This window comes from Bicyclus anynana, chromosome 24 (genome assembly GCF_947172395.1).
Source record: "Bicyclus anynana chromosome 24, ilBicAnyn1.1, whole genome shotgun sequence".
NCBI lineage: Eukaryota > Metazoa > Arthropoda > Insecta > Lepidoptera > Nymphalidae > Bicyclus > Bicyclus anynana.
The window spans coordinates 4,463,324-4,484,748 of NC_069106.1; the positions used below are offsets into that span (position 1 = coordinate 4,463,324).

The window sequence follows — 21,425 nt, forward strand, 5'->3', positions numbered from 1 at the left end:
AACCAGTTTCCTGAGATTAGCACGTTCAAGAAAACAAACAAACTCTTCAGCTTTATAATATTAGTATAGATATACGTACTTAATACTTTTAATGCCAATAAATATTATTAATTTAGACCAATAGTTTTGGACATTCTTGCAAATTGATGTACAAAATGTAGTTATTATCATAAAGAGTTTGTGGTATTATAAATCTCTGTATCTACTGAACCGATTTTAAAAATTCATTTACCAATAGAAAGCTACGTTATTTGTGTTTGTCATAGGCTATATTTTATTCCTGTATTCTTACGGAAACGTGAAGAGGGTGAAACCGCGGGACGTCGGCTAGTTCTATATAAAATAAAATGTTTGCCAATCTTTTACGAACTAAGTTTAAACTTGCCTCTTTTATAAATCACGTTGATAGCTTTTCTAACTTTATCTGTATCGTTACTACAGAACTTTTAACTGTTACTTTGGACTTTTAAAAATTGGTATTCTAGCTGCATTAGTGGTTCTAGTTGAAATCGTTTATAGTATTGCCGTATTAGTTTAAAATTTTACGTTAATCTTCCAAATTTTAAAAAGTTTGGTTTAGAAATGTTAGGTCTACGTTCTACTTAAACTGAAAAGATGCTTAATAAAAGAAAAAACTTTTAAAATATTAATTATACTACAATAGTTTCATCAATGTTATATGGCACTCGCAAAGAATTCTTTGATTTAGTAATTTTCGCAAAAACATCGTTTGCATTATTTATAGGATTTACGTAATTTTGGAGTTGTTTCATCCGAGCAAGCTTCGGCTTTATAACTTGGATATCATCATTAAAAATATTTCTATCCATATTTTCAAGTAAATCCAAATCTATTTGATTATTTGTAACTAATTTGCTAAGAAAGTGCCCAGGCTCGAATTCTTCCGGTCCCCCTTCTATATAAATGGGTCGATCAACTGAGTTGTGTGCTGCATAGTTAATGGTGTCTTTTTCCAATTTAGTATTCATGCTGTTTTCTTTTTCTCTGCTTTCATTTATATTGTAATTCAAGGCGTTACTTCGCTCATCCGGACGTGGTAAAAGTACGCGATTAGAGAACGTTTTGAATACATTGGAATGTTTTAAAGGATTCAGTTGGTATATTTTTAGTAGCACTTTAAAGTTTTCTTCGTTTCCTCTTTTTGATCTGCGATTAGGTTCCGTTAGTGATATCTGTAACATAAATTGATTTTCATTGATACTTATCTGAATTACTCTTACTTGGCATCAAACTACTTACTTTTATAAGTCTGAGTCGCATTCTCTATCGCCCAACTTCAGACCATACTGTCAGTGCTACTGTTATTTATGTCACTGTCAGTGGCGTGCACAAGGTTTTTAACTAGGGTATGCACTCTGAGTAAAAATTGTAAAGTTCCTTTTCCAACTATGCATTCTGTGGTCCAACACAGATTTGTATTGAGTCCTCAGGATAGGCAGTGCATTTTTGCATGTATGAAGTGCGTGCCACTGGCCACTGTAATGCAATTAGAGCCATTGTAGCACGAGTGTTACAATAGCTAATTACGTGCAGTGGCATACAATACTTTTTCTACGACCTACTACTAAAGAATTGAGAAATTAAATATCACGTGTCTCAAACGGTGAATAAAAAACATCGCGAGGAAACCGGCATACCAGAGAATTTTATTAATTCTCTGCGTGTGTGAAGTCTGCCAATCCGCAGTGGTGAACTATTTTCTATTTGATTAATCCCTCTCATTCTGAGAGGAGACTCGAGTTCAGCAGTGAGCCGAATATGGGTTGATAATGATGAGTACTAAAGAATTACAAAGTAGAATTACAGAGAAGTAAAAATAAAATACTACAATAAATCTTACCAACGTGAGTAAAATTGAAACAGTGAATGCATCGGTTTTCATATCGTTGTTTTCAGAACCACGTGCAGTTCGTAATACAGCTTTGTTAGTAACAATGTTTGCAAATTGTTTTAGCTTATCGCACAGAATAGAGAATGATACAGAATGAGTCTTTACAAGCAGGTGAGGCCGGTGAAACCAATAAAAAACAAATATCACACGGCCCCTTGACATCCGCTTATACAAACTTTTTCATTATTTGTATTTCAAGATTTAACACTAACAATAATTATTATAATGCATGTTCTTCGTTGCCCCAGTTATGACAGCTAGATGTCCGAAGTGCAAAACGTTTCGTGTTAATAATGCGAGAACCAATATGGGAAGGAATGCGGCACTATAATATAATTATAATTCGGATATGTCGAGTTTACAACGAACTACCTATCTCATACAAATGGCAGCGTGGACTTGTTCCGGCAAAGGTAAAAAAAAATTAAAGGCACTATCGTCAAATCTGCAATCGACCAGTGATTATGTAGGTATTAATAACTTATTTATTTATTAATTTATTAATTTTTAAGCTTTATTTTTGACATTTTAGTACTTCTCGAGTATGTGAACTGTTTATAAGGAGCACTTTATTTCATTTGTCGTGTCTTACCTGTAAGTGGCTGGACACATTGTCCACGATCTTGTGTACTTTTTTCTTATAACGTGTACTGTGTACTAACTGTAGGTGTATAAAATAAAATAAAACCACGTTATATTATAATAGACTAATAATTAATTATTATTTTATTTGTTTTAGTAAACAGTTTTTAAAATATTTTAAAACATAAGATGCCATTTTTTTTTATATTATTGAAAATTACTGATGCGACGTTTCATGTTGTATTGGCTCGAGAAATTATAATGTATTATTTTTTGAATTTGTATTTGAAATGGCTACATCACCGCCGTGTTCCGTGCCCTCTGTCTGTCTATTATTCTTTAATCTGTGGCTTACCGTTATTAATTGCCGTACTGGCACAGTGGAAACCGTGGGTCTATACTGGAAGCGGAAATTCCCTAACAGGCACACAGTTGAATGTATTGATTTTTGTGAAACTGTCGGGAAAATTAAGTCAATTTAAGCAGTATACATCATATAGATTTGAGATTTTCAAACAGTTCTTGTCTGTGATTCTTTCAGAAACGGCTTTAATTAACACGCCACTGGCTTGGTACCGCCTTTAAACTGATCAGAAGGTAGCACATACGATGTTATTTTTGCAAAAGTATTCCGCAAATCTCTGCGACCAACAATACGCATTTTATTGCGGGTTCGCCGTTTCAGCATCTGGGGACCTCAACAAACAAACAAATGTCATCATTAACAGCCCATACGGCTCACTATTGAGCACCAGCCTGCTGTCATAATGAGAGGAGTTAGGCGTTAGCCACGCTGGCCCAATGCGTATTGGCAGACACAAGTAGAGAATTAAGAAAATTGTCAGCAGGTTTCCTTTACGATGTTTTTCCTTTACCGTTTGAGACACGTGATATTTCATTTCTTAAAATGCACACAACTGAAAAGTTGGAGGTGCATGCCGCGGACCAGATTTGAACCTACGCCCTCTGAATCGAAGGCTGAGATTATATCCACTGGACTGGAAGTGCTTGTAAACTGAGCCTACTTGAAATAAATGATTTTTGATTTTTTTTTTTTTTGATTTTTGGACTTTCACGGCTCCCAAAAAACAAATATACTGCTCCATAATTATTAGTGAATTACTTAAGAAGCTACAATACCACAGACAGACACGTCAAACTTAAACATCATTTTTTTAAATTCAATTCATCTTAAAATGATAGCAAATGTTTTGAAAATAAAACTGGAATTGGCATTTTCTTCGTCATTCTAAAAATGTTGAAAGGAAAAAACTAATCTTGTATACAAATAGTACAGTTGCCAGTTAAAAAAATATCCCATTCTGTGGGGAAATATATTTGCGTTTCAGTTGTTTTTCCATTTGGATATAGGTATTTTTATAAGCAGGTGTTTCGACCTACGTCGACCCGTGGCTTTAATATGTATCTAGGTGTACCATTCACATAATAAGTCACTACATCGCTTTTCACCGTATTTTCGGTTTTTGTGATCATCTAACCTAGTTATTTCAACAAAATGGCCTTGACTACGTCATTAAATGACAATGATTTTTTTGTTTTACCATCATTTAACATAAATTTTCCAACGAAATTACGTAAATAACGAATTTTCCTTAAAATAACGTTACTACACGCTACCATCACTACTATACTAATGTCACTTTACGTAAAATGACCTTTTATAAGGTATTTCGTTGAGAACACAATATTAAATAATCGCAAAAACGAAAATACTGGGAGAGCTGGGAGAGTGGAAAATATTTAACACCAATAATTAATTAGTATTTTTTGTTTTCACACAACTATAAGTTTGAATCGCAATCGCATCGTTTCCTCTGAATACAGACTACACTATTGATCGATGTTTTGCTGTTAATAATAATAATAAATTTGCGGCTAAAGAATAGATTATTTTTAGACATATTTTTTATTACAAATTTGATAATAATAAGTTAGAAAAACTTAGGTACAAATGAAACGTGTTTCTTCTTTTAGTAAACTAGAAGTCGAAAACATGAAACTTCGATTATTTAGAGATAGTTTTTTTAGTGCATTAGATCATTGATCTTATGCTTTAACAGAGGGGTAACGTTATCGAGGCAGTTCCCGATGCAATTAGTCTGAGGTCTAAGCTCCATACCACCTCACCTGACCCTGCAGTGGGTCGTTATAATAGGCTGTTAGTGACGAATGAAAGAAGAGATGCACTCGTAATATTATTTGGTACTAAACGCTCGTGACTTCGTCGCGTGGAATTTAGTTTTTCACAAATCCCTCGGGAACCATGGATTTTCCGGGAAAAAATGTGTTAATTCAGACTATAATATATATTTAATATATCTTAAAACCAAATTTCAGCTAATTCGGTTCAGTAGTCGAGGCGTGAAAGAGTAACAAACATTCATCAAAATTATCAATTTTCGCAAATCTTGGAAAATCATGGATTTTTTCGGGATAAAAAGTAGCTAATGTGTTAATATCAGAGTATAATCTATTTCCATTCCAAATTTCAGCCAAATCGCTTAGCGGCGTTAAAGAGTAACAAACATCCAAATAAACATACATCCAAACATCCATACAAACTTTCGCGTTTATAAAATTAGGATTTTTGGCGCAAGATGATAGCAACATTAATACGTACAGTCATAATAAAAGGCTGGGAGAGTGGAATAAGTACCTGTTAGATATCTTTACGCATCATCTTTAGCTACAGACGCAATGAAGTTACTCTGGTATTGTTGGATAGTTTCAAAATATACCTATTTAATTTACTTAACATATCTACATACATACATAACCATTTTGGCCCCAACACGTTATATACAAAACGACGTAAAATCTTTTTTTTTTTTATTAATCTAAAACCACCAAAAGTATCTAATAATAATATACAGGGTGCTGGGGAGTATTTCCCATAACTCTGGAGTTAATATTATTTACCGTTAATTAATTTAAAATGTTCAAAGAACATGAGTTCTAAAATTAATATTTCTTTTGTAAATAGATCTTAAATGTGTCCCTAATATGCTCTTAATAAGTGGATTCGGACCTTGAAGTTATGGGAAACACTCCCCAGCAACCTGTATAATATAAAGTAAAATTCTCAGTTAATATAATTATGATATAAAAAAAAAATTAACTGTGTGTTTTGTTATGTTGAAATTGTATTTGTCGCGAGTCTTAAAGCGAAACTTAGAGCTTTCAAATCTTGCTGAATCCTTGTTGACCTTTTCAGTGTACTCACAATATTGATCTGCAATTGGTACCAATGCGCAAGTGACGAAGAAGAGGAAACAACAACAACAACAACTGAAGCTACAACTTCAACAACTACTATTCCACATGTGGAATTCAAAGCGCCGTGGGTGGAAAGGTATCATGACCCCAAACGATTTACAACCCTCCGCCCAAGGATCAGCTGGGGAGCGCCGTTGCCTGCCGTCGATGAGTCACCTGACTTCAGAATGGAAGAGATGCAGCCACTTGCGTTTAAAGACAAGTTATATACCGAGGAACACAGACCCTACCGGTTATCGCCTCATTTTAAGCAAACCAGACAATGGAGCCGACATAAACCAGGGGTAAGTAGATCATGATTTATGCCCAGGCACTCCACGATCTTGCTCTTGCGTCGGCTTTCTACCAGAGAGATTCTTTTTTTTTTTTAATTTTATCGAAAATAGTCTTAACTCCGTAACATCCCTATTAATTAGGTATTATCCCTATTAATTAGGTATTAATTAGGTATTTATCGTATTCGTATTGTCTTGCCCAACTGTGCAGGCAGTTTGTTGGCGAGTTGATGCTTACTATCCTAATTATATCTAAAAATAATTGATAAATCTAATTATAATGAAATACTTAACACTAAAATAACAAAAGAATATAATATTATACAAAAAAAAGAAAATTTTTCAAAAGGTGCAATTTAGATGAAAGAAATTTAAATTGATAATGAAAGACAATTTCTATATACAGCAAGTAAATCCGTCAGTGATGGGGTCCCCAAGGAAAACTTTCTTTAATTTCTTCTTGAGGACTCCTTCACTGATCTCCTTTTCTTTTTTGAGCCACTCAATTTTATTATATGTTTTGGGCACCATGTAGCTGGTAGTTCTCTCACCCTAGTAGGGTGGCATCCCTAAGTAGTTGTCATCCCGCACAGCACCAAATTATTTGCTTCAAGGTTTTCTATAAGAACTACTAAAGTGTAAATCGCCTTTCCGGCGTCTATATTTCCTGACATCTATAAACCAGGGATGTTACGGAGTTTCGACTCGATTCCGGCTCCGTTTAGTCGGATCTTTCGATTATTATTACACCTTCGGTTCCGACTTCAGCTCTGAGACTTTTAAATCGAAGGTTGAAACATAATTGGCTAATTTAGGATGTCAAGATTTTCAAAAACAAAACTTTTGGTCTCGGCATATCAAGCGGGTTACAGGGAGCCACTGAATGCTGGTGGTTCAGAATCGTTGTGCTTGGATGTCCTTGCAAGAGGCCTTTGTCCAGCTGTGGACGTCTATCGGCTGAGAATGTTGATCCTTACGGGAACGGGGAATTTGCTGGTGCAACCGCAGGGCATATCAGCTATAATATATAAAATATCTCCAGGAACACATACAATTCGCGGGATGCTACTGTACGACAGTCTTCAAGTATATGATACCGCTAGCTGGATGCGCGCTCATCACGACCCGGCATATCCTCACCACTGCCACCTCAACGTATCTGATCATCCGGAACAGAAAGCACTATGACGTCATGGAGGGAGTTATAGGCGCTTGGTACGATACGAACCACGACAATTACAACAGCTCCATGTATATATCACCGGCCAGGATACATTTTCATCCTCGTGTAAGTAATTTTTTTTTCGGATCCGTGATAGCCCAGTGGATATGACCTCTCTTCGAATCCGGTCCGAGGCATGCACCTCCAACTTTCAGTTATGTGCATTATAACAAATTAAATATTACGTGTCTCAAACAGTGAAGAAAATTATAAAAATTCAACCCTCCCGCTGCGGGACATTGGAGCAACCGTCGCTCAGAGCTCCAGAGTGAGGAATCTCCTCACAATACGCGCCGTCTCAAGAATCACCGCCTTGATCCAGCAGTAAGTTAAGCGAAATACCCTTGATCCAACGGTTAAGCGAAAGCTTCTTAATGCGTTAGTTAAAGCTTTTCGCTATAAGACCATTGACTGAAACAACTATCGGAACCTAGATTTAAGAGTCGGTACAGAGTACCTAGATCTGTGATCGGAACTATAATTGACTCATCATCAACCATATACCGTAAAACTGTTGCTGCTAGCTCAGGTACCATAAAAACTACCTACTAGGGATATTACGGATCTTCGACTCCGGCTCCGTTAAGTACCGATTGTTATTACACCTTCGATTCCGACTTCGGCTCCGGCACTTTTAAATCGGACGTCAAAACATAATTTGCTACTTTGGGATTCAATTCATTAAATTCAATTTCTCGTTTATTTGGAAACATGCCTATTTTTTGCATTGTTTGTGTTTTATTGGTCCTTAAATAGAAATCTCTTTCGTGCTACCACTTCTAACCCTGCCTCTGACTCAGGTTCCGACTCTGATAAATTAAATTTAGAAACTCCGAGTCCGCCTTTGGTTTTGATAAAATTATCTCCGTTACATCCCTATTACCTACTTATTTGTTTCAGTGGCAGTACCCCGAGCAAGTGAACCGGTCTCATCCATTCTCATTCACCTACGACCTGGCAGTTTGGGCGACCACTTACACTGTGTTCGGCTGGTATATGAACTCTTTCAGTGCGACTGTGTGTATGAGGGCAACGTCTGATCCGTAAGCTACTTCACTATCATTATCATCATCATTCTCATCATCATCGTCATCGTCATCATAATTATCAGCCTATTATAACAGCTTTCTTTACAGGTGAGGCGATTTTAGATCCACCTTGAGGCTTTAATGCGGGTTAGAGTCACTATCAGCAAGGCTATTCTCTAACGATGTTCTGTGTATAAATCACAAGTGCAAGTTTCAAATTCCCCGCTTTCTTCCTCATTCTATAGTATCGTGTTAGACAGAGAGAGATAGAGGTGAATTCGAAACTCGGACTAGCGAGTTGTCAAATTTCCTTACAGAATAACCTAGCAAGGGGGGTCACGGATGTGTAACACCACCAACTTCTTAACTATCAAAAAATAACCATTTTCTTTTTAATTTCTTATCAATCTTTCATTCAATCTCAGAATTATCAATCAATCAATGTTAAAATTATCATCTACGGCTTTCACACACATGCCCTTTTTCAGATGATGGTGATGATGACTTGATAAAACATACATATAAGTTATTTTGAAATCACAGACAGACTCTATTTATATGTATTGATTTATTAACTTTAGTTTGCTTCATTTACAGAAAAGCATTCATGTCTCCCAATCCAAAAGGCAACATGATATTCATAATTGTGGGATTTCAGTTCATGTATGCTTACCATAGAAGACCTACTCCTTTTCACAAGTATGGAGTAAAAACGTCGAGATATACGGAACCGTGTCCAAAGGTAACTAGCCCAATGTAACATCTAATGCTGGGCCGATTGAGGTTTTCTTGATTGGTCCAGGTCTGGCTGGTGGGAGGCTACGGCTGTGGCTAGTTAGATGTCGTGTAGAAACCGAAAGGGGTGTGGATTTTCATCCTCCTCCTATCAAGTTAGCCCGCTTCCATCTTAGATTGCATCATCACTTACTATCACATGGGATTGTAGTCAATGGCTGGATTATATCTAGGATAGATAGAGGCTATAGACGCCTGTCGTAACACGATTTTAACGACTTATTGGAGGATTAAAAAAAAATTATGTCTAAATTTATTTTAAAAAATCAGTACCTATTAAATTTTGGATTGGGATATTTGTTATGTTGCTACCCCCAAATTTGTTACATTCGGTTTTTGAATTGAATTTACCCATTGTGGTAGCAATTTTGAAGATTTATTCACGTTAATAAAATTGAAAGTTTTGAATAACTTCGGGGGTTTTCAAATTATTATTTACACTCTCGATCAAGTCATCAATTATTCTCTTTCAGTGCGCTTTCATTTGAGACCCCACTCGAGTATATTAGCAGACATTCGATTATTCTTCCTCACTTTCATCCCCCAGAACTTTTAAACGGCTCAACCGATTTTCACCAAAAATGTCTAAAAAAACTCGTACATAAGTCACCATCCATACAAAATAAACTAAATTGAAATCGCTTTATTCCTTCGCGAGTTATGATGCCAAAGATAGACACGTCAAACTTTTATCACCTCTCTTTTGCGTCGGGAGTTAAAAATGTTTACTATTACAGACGGAGTGGGGTTGGTTCATATGCATACCAGGGGAATGGGCGAGATTCGGCATAGAGGGTGGTGCAGCTTTGCATAGGACCGACTCGAGCTGGAAAAAAGACGGTCTCATAGGCATGGCTGCTTTCTCCATGACGCTGCGAGCTGTGGAAATAACCCACTACTTCACATTACTGGACACCCATCCAGTTCTGGACTTCCTGTACGACGCTTACGAGGGTAAAATACCGTATATATGGTTGGACAGACGGTTTTTTGACACGAAGCACGCGGCGCCCAAAATAAGAGAAGGATTTTATCTCAAAAGGGATTATACTATGGGAATACAGCGTCCTTACGGTGATGTTTTTAGGAATTAAGTGTCTTCTAATGGAGAAAATTGTAGACTCGGCCTAGCATTGCTTTGAATTAAACAAAACAAGTCAACTTCACGCTATTAGCTATAGCTTGGCAACATCGTTCCTAACACTTCCTATGTTGCGCGCGAGCCGGGGGGCGTAGCGATGAATGAAAAACCCACGACTGATGCACGTCACTTCCCCGCACGCACGATTTCACACCCGTGCAGTCTTTCCGCCCGTCCTTATCAAAAAACTTGCCAGACTATAATACAGTTGCGCAAGCAACCAATAAGGTTCAACTTATCGGCGATAAACAATAGGTACTTAACTAATATTGTAAAAAAAATTAAATTATAATATGAACCTACCCACTGAACTAAAAAGCGAAAAATAACGTATTGTGATACCTTCTGATCAGTCTGAAGGCGGTGCCAAGGTGGTCTAAGTGAGCGCCCCGATGTTTCACCCAAGTAGTTCCCGTGGGAATACGAGGATAAAATAATATGATTAGTAACGAGGTAGCTTTCTAATGGTGAAAGAATTTCTAAAATCGGTTCAATCTCAACAAACCAACGAAAAATCTACTTTTACCTCCATAACAGTGGAATTTATAGACGTTGTAGGGGCACCCCCAGAGGATCATTCAGCCGTATTTGATACTCAGCGCGTGAAGGATCCCTTGGGGCTGACCCTACAACGTCTACGACTTCCACTGTAAGCTTTAATATTAGGTAATTCAATGTTTTTTTCATACATCTTCAATTTGTGGGAAATATTTTATAGAATATATAAATAAAAAAAATAATAAAATTTAATAAAAACTTTAATAAATAACAAACTGTGTATTGTGACAATAAATAATAAACATCTACATAACATTGGATAAATTATTATTATTTAATTTATTCATTCCATTATTTAGCACTACATTAATGTCCTAATGACTTGATGGCTATATTAAATAAAATAAAATCTAAAATCATTCTAATTACATTATAATTATTATTAATGATCACTGACTAAAAGATCGATTTAAATTTCTACATAGTAAGTAAGTACTCGTATATCTGCAACACGATAAGAAGGCCAGTTTGACAACATAATAAAATTGTAACTAGTGATTACGTTGTTTATATTACGTTTGCTTAGGATCCATAAAAAATAATAAATCATCATCATCATTATCATCAGCCGATAGACGTCCACTGCTGGACATAGGTCTCTTGGATGGACTTCCAAGCGCAACGGCCTCGAGCCTCCAGCATCCAGCGACTCCCTGCAACCCGCTTCATATCCTCGGTCCACCTAGTGATGGGTCGACTTCTGTAGTGACTCTAAACTTCTGCAATTGTTTCTATCGTAGCTTTAAATTTTAACTACTTAGGCTTAGGATGCGAAGTGCGAACTAGAGCGGAAAATTCGCGATCTCTTTTTCGTTGCACTGCGACGAATGAGAGAGCTTTATTCCAACACTAGCAATTTAGACTACGTGTAATGTTTGCGTACTACGTGATGATTGGTTGATCACTCGGTTAATTACTTCCTCTGGGTTGAACACTGTATGTACTTAGTTACACGCACTACTGTAGCACCCAAGTGCAACTGTCCCTTCTCTTGTCCGAGGCTTTTATAGACTAATCTATTAACAACCTAGGCTGTAGACATATACTAAACTACGCAAACTCATAAAAGCAAACAAGGGGTGTCTTCTCCCCACACACATTCCGCTAATAATATACTATACTCAGAGGCACAATTATCCGCCTAGTTTAATATGACGCTAGTATATTAAAGTGGGCGGATAATTGTGCCTCTGAGTATAGTTGGCGTAATTTAAATCTAATGATTTCAAAAAGTATATCTACTTAGCGTAGCAACGTAAGATTTGTAACTTCGTTATTTTTGCATATCTCATCACGATATATTTATCACATTTAAAAAAACCTCATTTGACGTTTGAAATAAAAAAGGTTTTTGCCATAATTCGAGTTAGCGTAGTATAAGTTGCTGGTGCTGACTTCCGGTTTGGCCGTTGTTGGTCGGCTGTCTTTTCTCTTCACGAAATAATTATGCCGTGGCACTCATAATAGGCCTCTTATCGTGTCGCTAATATAAAAAAGATGCATGTTTTGGCCATTTTTTAAAATGCGATTCAAACAATTCTTCATAATTAAAGCAAACTTGGTGCATATAAATATCAGGCAGGATCTTATAAAGAGCTCAAACAAATATTGTATTACTTCGGAAAAAAGTATCCAAAATCCAAATTGATAGATTATAATAAATGTAACATTTATTATTATTAAAATTAATTATATAAAAATAATAATTGTCTATCTACTTAAATTATTGAATAAATTAAAATAATTTAATAAATTAAATAAATATAGTACGTATTAACATAAAGTTAAAATTGGCGTTATTTAAGACTAATTTAAATGCAGTATTTAAGTCTACTCTTTAATGTAATATATGTAAAACTCTTCTACATTTTTTTTGTAGTCAGGTTAAGTAGTTATGTTTATAGAGAAAAACTATAACTGTATAGCTAAATTTACTGTTTTTTACAATTGCATTTCTTTCTAAATACTTTAAACGCATACAACTGTACGGTAAATTATACTAAACATCGAAAACTTTTAATAACAATCAATGGCAAATAACAAAGTTTCAAGAGGGACCTTATATCGCTGGGCCTGTATAAATGGACCTTGTATAGATAGGTTCTTATTATGAACCAAACCAAACCCTGAAGTTATATATTAATAGATATTTCTATCTGTCTGTTTATCTGTTGTCCGGGCTAATCTTTGAAATGACTAAAACGATTCGAATAGGACTAACATTGGAAAAAAGAGGAGGCTATTGAGCAACATTTAGACTAATTCATCCCGAAAAATCAAGATGAGATTTTTTCATTTTCTGTGTCCGTCAAACACACGGAATATACACACTAACATTTTCCTTTATAAATTGTACCTGCGTAGACAACTATCATTTTGGTTTAACTTACTTGCCATGACCTGTGTGCCTAGTGGGAGTTTTCAATATTTTCATACTGTTACTATCGCGTTGAAGTTAACGCGAATTTATATGGAATTGGAATTGTTGTGCAGTAGTGCCACTAGATGGCGCTGTTTCAATTCCTTAGAAATTCGCGTTTACGCTAACGCGATAGTAACAGTATCAAACTGCCACTATGCCCTCATTTTTTATTAACACTGTCACGAGTACATCCCAAACTCCTGGTTCCATTCAATTTATTTATTGTAATCTATGTTACAATTGGGGTATAAGAGCAGACAGTCTTTGGACTCCTGGCCGTCTCTCGCTGACTGCACGTATCTGAAGTACCGGAGAGCGTTTGCGCTGTCCGCTGGAGGCACCAGCTCGTTGGAGTCTCTGAAACCAGCCGTTTTGTTAGTAGGTACATCTATATTTGAAAACAAAGTTTACTCATCATCATCATTAACAACTCATATACAGCTCACTGTTGTGCACGAGTCTCCTATATGAGTGAGAGGGGTTATACTACATAATAATAGGCCATTAAGCTGGCCCAAAGCGGATTGATGGACTTTACACACGCAGAGAATTAAGAAAATACTCAGGTGTTCAGGTTTCCTCATGATGTGTTTCCTTCACCGTATATGAGACATACGTGATACATTTTATTTCTTAAAATAACTGAAAAGTTTTAGGTGCATGCCCCTAAATTTAAAATTTTAAAGCTATATCCACCAACTGCTCCTTTTAATCGAAATCTTGTTCTACTAAATAGGTAAAGTTTGTGAAAGGTTGTAAGGAGTAAAATATGTCTCTATTAAACCTATTTTAAAAATTCCTTCACCAACACTCCTTCCTTTATCATTAGTGAGTGTCATATGCTATATTATATTCCCGTATTCCTAAGGAAACGGGAACTATGCGACCGCAGGGCGTTTGCTAGGAAGGATATACATACAGATATGCCTAGTTTTATAGGGCGCCGTTATAATAAGCTAATAATGACTTACTTGCTAAGCTCGTTGGACACTAGATTGCTGTAGGGAGCATGTTTGAAGGGATCTCTGTATAACGAGCACACAGCCCTCTCCTTGCAGCCTGGGTCCTTAGCACCGATGGAGCCCAAGATTATGTCCACTCGCTCCAACAGAGACCCGTAGAACTTCTCCGCAGCTATTGAATCCTAGAAATCGATCATGTTTATATGAATTGGGCACATAGAGAGGTTAATTAAAGCAGAATAACTAACATAATTTTAGTTGTTGAGTTAAGTTCTTTGGCCATGTGAAAGTGCAAGCTCTCGCGATCATTTAACATCCCAATAGGACGCAGGTGGGTTTTAGTGGGTATTTTGGTTTCAGCGAGTCCCACATACCCGGCCGTAGTATCCCAGCTCTGACTGTGGAGTCTCCGGGCAAGATGCGTATGCGCGTTTCCCAGTGACAATAAAAAAGTTCTCTGGCCACATCGCTAGATACCAGGATCCAACAAAGGGATTGAGTGCAGGGCCAAGTCGAAGGCAAAAGATCCAGAGGCCGATCTTCAACCCGCTAGACGGATTTAGTTAAGGATGCTACACAATCATCTATGCTGGATTGTTCCCATAATGCAGCCAATCGCCAAAAGTGGAAGAAAATTACAAAGAATGTATTGCTCATCGCTGCAACCACGACCACTCTGATACGATTGAACGATTAAGAAGAAGATTTATATTGCGACACTAAACGAAAATTTTGGAAGGATAAGGCCAAGGCGAACATTACTGATGAAATCCAGAGCATTCTCAATTAGAGCCAGGTCAAGATAACCCTAAACCGATGAACTTTTATGGAAAATTGATGAGAATGAAACATGAAAGGGAGATTCAAGGACCGCAGCAAGCACCTACTTTATACTATGTATAGTATGTCACGGCCGCACATTGTTTTAATTGTATTTAATTATGATACAATAATGATATAGTGAGAGTATCATGATGCAGTTTTTTGCCTAAAAAAAGCAGGTTCACATGGATATTTGGCAAAACAAATGCGGAAATGACAGTTTGAATGAATTAGTAACTTACTGGATCTTGAGCAGCTAAAATCTCCTGTTGTTGTCTAACTAGCTCGGTCTCCGCCTTCACTCGGTTACTCTCGGAGAGCTTAGCCGCTGATACCCGCAACAGTTCATCTCTCACTGGGGACGGAGGGGCTTTGGCTGCTAAGGAGGCTGCTCTTATCTGGAATTTATTAAAACATGTTTTATCAGCATTAGCCTTTAATGTCTAACTGTTGGGTACAGGTTCATATCATAACGGACGTTTAATGCTGGGCATAGGACTCTTAGAAGGTCTTTTAACACCACGGCCTTGAGACGCATGCATCAAAATTCAATTATTTCAATTAGGCTTACTTTACTAGCACTTGTGAAACGTCAAGTTATGTAATGATTTATGGTGGTAAGTAAAGTCGAAAACTTAAAATTAAAGTTAAGAGGATTCCAAACACGCATTGGTCCAAGAAAAGCGCACAACAAACTCAGCCAAGGCTTATATTCATTTAGCGGTTCAGATGTTATTGCTTTATCTAGTGGAGGCCGACCTCCACTTTTCGGTACTGGGTCGCTACCTTGGGAATTCAAAGGCTGTGGAATTTTTTCATTTCCCTGTTACAGTACCAGCGGTTGGAATACTTGCGATGTTGCGTAACCATGCTTAGGAGAACAAAATAAATATCATTGTGTTGTTCTAAGTTCTTGAGTTGATTAGAGTTAAATTGAAACTAGGTACCAAAGACTCCTTTTCCATTTGCGATGGATCTCGAACTCCAGCTTTTTTACTTCGATAGTATGGATTTGGCGGACCAACAGGCCTGAAAGCAGAAATATCAGTATTTTTAGTCGACTTCAAAAAAAAGGAGGACCTTCTCAATTTGATGCCCGAGTGTATTTTTAGTTCATTAAGTTTCCTTCAGAACCAGAAACAATTTTAAGGATATTACCAATATTCCTATCATGTTATCATAATTTCAATTAGTTAGTTAATTTTCAATCGATTCATTAATACTTTTGTTCAGGTATTTCTTTGGAAAATCAATCATGTTATCCCTAATAACTCAAATCTCCTATTACCGTCTAAAATTTTTAAGCGTATAGGTGGTAGTTCATCCTGGCGTATACGTAGGACCTTTTGTTTTCAGTCAGCATCAAAAATGACGATCTAAACAAAGTTTTTAAATGAAAAAGTAAGCTGACCCAAAATTGCTTTACGACACTAATTATGGATTTGTTCCATAATTAGTGTCGTAAAGCAATTTTGGGTCAGCTTACTTTACAGCTTACTTTACAGCCGTAGATGACTTCAAAACTATAGTAGGTATCCTATTCACCTTAATTGAGCTGTTTATTCATTTCACTATAACTCGTATTTAATACTAAGAATTATTTAAACTATTTGAAGTAAAGAGATTATAAAAGCATGGATATGATGACATTAGCTGTAATTGGAATGATAAATTAATTATTAGAAGGTGTTGATTAATAAAACATGATCACTACATACCTTCCCGGATTACCAACTACTATGACTTTTGGGCCAGTATGGAGGTTAACGGCCGGCATCGTGTTAGGAACTAAATTGTTGCTACTAGCAGTGTTGGCATATTCACCGACGTTCAACGATGGTCCTAAAATAAAACAAAATGTATCAGAAGTTGTGCAAAAAACGTTTCTCAAAATTATCGAGAATTAAATAGGTAGTAGGTATAGCGTACATAAAGCTACGTAATATACGATTTTAGCTATCACAAGCAACAGTACAAAAAGGGATTGTTTCAAAGTTCTGTGAGAACGCCATCTATTGGTGGTTTAAAATAACAAACTCGCACGCGTCCTCAGACCAATTATTGTATAGGACCTGCCTCGCTAGACGTTACTTTTCTGTTAAAGTATATGATCAACGATCTAATTTGATTATAGAAACTGTCTCTATAGTATCGATGTTAAATAGTTGTAATCGTGTTCGTCAGTTAAAGAGCTCCGTAAAAATACCTTTTTGTGTAATTGAATTGTGTAAAAACCGGGCAAAAGCTTCTAGTTTAATATAAGATATATACCAAATCTAAGCTCTTTTTCTTCAGAAAATGACAGACAATTTTGTTCATGACTATGAATGACAGATCCTTCTATGTATGGTCTGAGCACGCATCGCCTGATTGCGTTTTTGCGTAACGCTTTCGCTTTCACTAGTTATGTGTGCTTTAAGAAGTTTTACTTCAAAAAGTATTTTTTTTACAACTAATTAGACAATACCTGGTGGTAGGCCGAGTCCCCATGAATTTATATCATTGACATCGTTTTCGTTAGGCTTGAAGTTGGCTATAGCGTTGCGGTGAATGTCCGAGAGATACCTGAAAACACATTATAATTCATCTAAGATTACAACAAATTAATTTGATTTGGTAACAAAATTAGTAAGCGAATTTCAAAGTGCCGTTCATGATTATTTCTAAGACTCTTAGAAATAATCGAAACATTATGAAATTGTGGTAAGGCCCGAGGACTAAAAGTGAAACTCACTCGCTTCCAAGACCCGGACCAGACAGCTCCCAATCTTGAGGGTAGTGGTCAAACGACGCAGGCGGACTGTCGGCATGCTGTTTCACCACCACCGAGCTGTGAGGTGGTGGACCGTATGCGTGAGAGTGGTGGGAATGTGGTACCTGAAAGCGTCATTTTAAAATATCAATAATTAATACGAATCAATAATTTTTGCTAGAACATATTTTTATATCTAAACAGCATGAGGAAAACGCGAGCAACGAGTAAACAGGCGAGGATTGCATAGTAGGGTAATCATAGATTTAAGAGTCGGCACAGAGTACATTATAGTTTTATGGGGGGGAATATTTTGTTTATGGACGTCCGATTCAAAGAAAATAAATCTCTGTTACGTGTGCTTTTGCTTGTAAGTTAAAGGAAACTACTTGGTAAAATAATATCTTCGGATGAAGCGACTCACATAATTATGATAGAACTTCACTTGAAGGTAAGTTCGTTTTATCGTTAATAATTAATAAGCCCAGTAGATATGAACTCTGCCTTTTAGGCCGAAAGCCTCCCACCAGCAAGACCTGGACCGATTAAGAAAACCTCAATGGTTCCAGCCGGGGATCTAACCCAGGACCTCCGTTTTGTAAATCCACTGCGCATACCACTACGCCATGAAAGCCGCCAAACTAACCAAATTAACCATTTTACTAACTAATTTTGAAAATTCTATTAGAGTATATACTTCCAGATTTTGGTCCTATTTCATTTTTATAAAAATCGGTTCAGTAATGTTAAAATCAAAATACCTGAAATACGTCTTTGAAGTCAGTTCTATGTTAAAAAGATTATTACAAGTATAAAGTATATTACAAGTATAAAGAGCCGTGATAACCCAGTGGATATGACCTCTGCCTTCGATTCCGGAGGGTGTGGGTTCGAATCCGGTCTGGGGTATGCACCTCCAACTTTTCAGTTGTGTGCATTTAAAGAAATTAAATGTCACGTGTCTCAATCGGTGAAGGAAAACATCGTGAGGAAACCTGCACACCAGAGAATTTCTTAATTCTCTGCGTGTGTGAAGTCTGCCAATCCGCATTGGGCCAGCGTGGTGGACTATTGGCCTAACCCCTCTCATTCTGAGAGGAGACTCGAGCTCAGCAGTGAGCCGAATATGGGTTGATGACGAAAGTATATTACTCAGTTCCTTACACTACAGTTTTGTACCTTGTTTATTCTTTGGTAAATGATTTGCTAAGTTTTGACCACAAAGACAGGTAGTAACGGAGCTATAATGGCTCTGCTATTCTAGCAATAAGTGTAGAATTGATGGCATCAAGAGATTTTTCTAAATAATTAAATTTTAGCAAACTCACAAGTGATTACAAAAATAGGAAAACTAATGTCGAACAAAGGTTATGATTCACAACATTTGTCAGGACAACTTAATTAACAAATAAAACTGTAATCAAAATAAGACCCTAGAATGAACTTGAGTGGAATCACGCACTTGTGAACGTTGTGTGTAGGGTTAAAGGACCCTTTGACTGTTAACAATCACTCCCCTTTTCCACTCAAGTCACTCTCCCCGCCTATCCCAAGTAACCCATAAAGAATTACACAACAAGAGATGTGGACGGCTTGAACGCCACGAGCATACTGAAGCTGTCCGTACGGCAAGTCGTTGAAACGCAGCGATAACATAAAGTACATACATTGATATGATAAGCTTTATCTCTAGGTTTCTTCTCTTCTCTCTCTCCTCATTTTTTTTTTTTTTGTGTTGTCTATTAATCATTGTCTTTAGTGTCGTTCTGCGTTATTATTTTTTTAATATCATTGAATGAAACGACGTCTATAACAGAAAAATACAAACCTTATGATGATGCGTGATCAAATGGTGATGGTGATGATACTTCGTAGTGTGATAGTTCTGGTGGTACCACGAGCACAGTTTAAATATATGGCTCAATGCAGGGAAGAGGAACAGTAGAATCTTTAGGAACATTTTCTTGGCTGTGGTCACGCCGAGAATTATTGGCAGAACGAATATCAGCTTCAGCGCTATTAGCTTCACCACTAATATTATAGCCAGAGCCGCCATGACCAATTTCTTTTTTATGTATTTCTCTGAAAACGTAAAATATATTTTACTAGTTAGCAGACGTAAATCAACATGAATCAACTTTGCTTAGACATTCTCGTTAACAACAATATCATTACTTAGCAATGTTAAAGCAACTCAATCACTGATGGTGTTTGCGTTTATTTACCACCTAGATTCGAATATCAGATGAATTTTATATTTTTTGATTTGTAAAAGCCGTGATAGCCCAGTGGATATGACCTCTGCCTCCGATTCCGGTGGGTGTGGGTTCGAATCCGGTCCCGAGCACGTACCTCCAACTTTTCAGTTGTGTGCATTTTAAGAAATTAAATATCACGTGTCTCAAACGGTGAAGGAAAACTTCGTGAGGAAACCTACATAACAGAGAAATTTCTTATTTCTCTGCGTGTGTGAAGTCTGCCAATCCGCATTGGGCCAGCGTGGTGGACTAAGGCCTAATTCCTCTCATTCTGAGAGGAGACTCGAGCTCAGCAGTGAGCCGAATATGGGTTGATAACGACGAAATTGGAGCTAAGAATGTCTATTCCAAGACATTTTCATTAAAAAATCTCAGATCGGAGTAACGAAGTTAGTGATGGTCCATCGTGCTTTATCATTGACAACTGTGTGCAGTTTTCAATGTTTTCATACTGTGACTATCGCGTAACCGTAAACGCAGATTTCTAAGGAATTGAAACTGTTGTGCAGTAGTGCCACAAGATGGCGCTGTTTCGTTTCCTTAGAAATTCGCGTTCACGGTTACGCGATCGTCACTGTATGAAAACTGCAACTAGGCACACATAATAATTTACTAATACTTACTAATTTTTTGAAAAAATATCCTCCCTTGACCGACTTCATTTTCCTTTGGTTCCAAATCAATGTGCACTAAAGCACCAGTCTTTGTCAAAGCTCGCGGAGACACCTTCAGGGTTGCACCATTGAACATCATCTCGGGTAGCGTCAGCCTCATGTCGTGCGTCATTAGGAACTTTACCCCCTTGTTGTATAAAGCATCCGTTACTTCTTCTAGTGGTGTTTCTGAAAATGGAAAGTATTGGGATTCGATCACAGAAAAAAAAAAACTTTTTATATACGTATTAATTCATATATCATCATCATTATCAACCCATATTCGGCTCATTGCGGAGCTCGAGTCTCTTCTCAGAATGAGAGGGGCCAATAGTCCACCACGCTGGCCCAATGCGGATTGGCAGACTTCACACACGCAGAGAATTAAGAAAATTATCTGATGTGCAGGTTTCCTCACGATGTTTTCCTTCACCGTTTGAGATATTCAATTTCTTATAATGCACACAACTGAAAAGTTGGAGGTGCATGCCCCGGACCGGATTCGAACCTGCGCCCTCCGGAATCGGAGGCAGAGGTCATATCCACTGGGCTATCACGTCTCTGTAATTCATATATAGGACTCGCAAAGGCTGAGGAAATCTGCTCAACTGAGAATTTCCTTAATTCTCTACGTCGTGGACTAAGGTTTACTCTCATTCCGGGGGAGACTCATGCTCAACAGTGAGCGGAATAAATATGGTTTGTTAATAATTAATGCAAAGATTTTCGTGGATTTAATGTCAATG

At 37.1% G+C, this 21,425-nt stretch overlaps 1 protein-coding gene across 1 annotated transcript in view; it reads right to left on the minus strand.

The window, feature by feature from the left end:
* Positions 1 to 12,389: 12,389 nt before the first annotated feature.
* Positions 12,390 to 21,425, minus strand: part of LOC112052972 (uncharacterized) — a 60,561-nt gene continuing 51,525 nt past the window's right edge. The window contains exons 3-11 of the mRNA XM_052889032.1: positions 20,650 to 20,868; positions 19,597 to 19,850; positions 17,751 to 17,893; positions 17,484 to 17,581; positions 16,735 to 16,858; positions 15,964 to 16,045; positions 15,259 to 15,414; positions 14,204 to 14,376; positions 12,390 to 13,589 (exon numbers count right to left, since the gene is read on the minus strand). Coding sequence (XP_052744992.1) covers positions 13,448 to 13,589; positions 14,204 to 14,376; positions 15,259 to 15,414; positions 15,964 to 16,045; positions 16,735 to 16,858; positions 17,484 to 17,581; positions 17,751 to 17,893; positions 19,597 to 19,850; positions 20,650 to 20,868 — 1,391 coding nt within the window. The 3' untranslated portion in view covers positions 12,390 to 13,447. The remainder of the gene's footprint in view (positions 13,590 to 14,203; positions 14,377 to 15,258; positions 15,415 to 15,963; positions 16,046 to 16,734; positions 16,859 to 17,483; positions 17,582 to 17,750; positions 17,894 to 19,596; positions 19,851 to 20,649; positions 20,869 to 21,425) is intronic.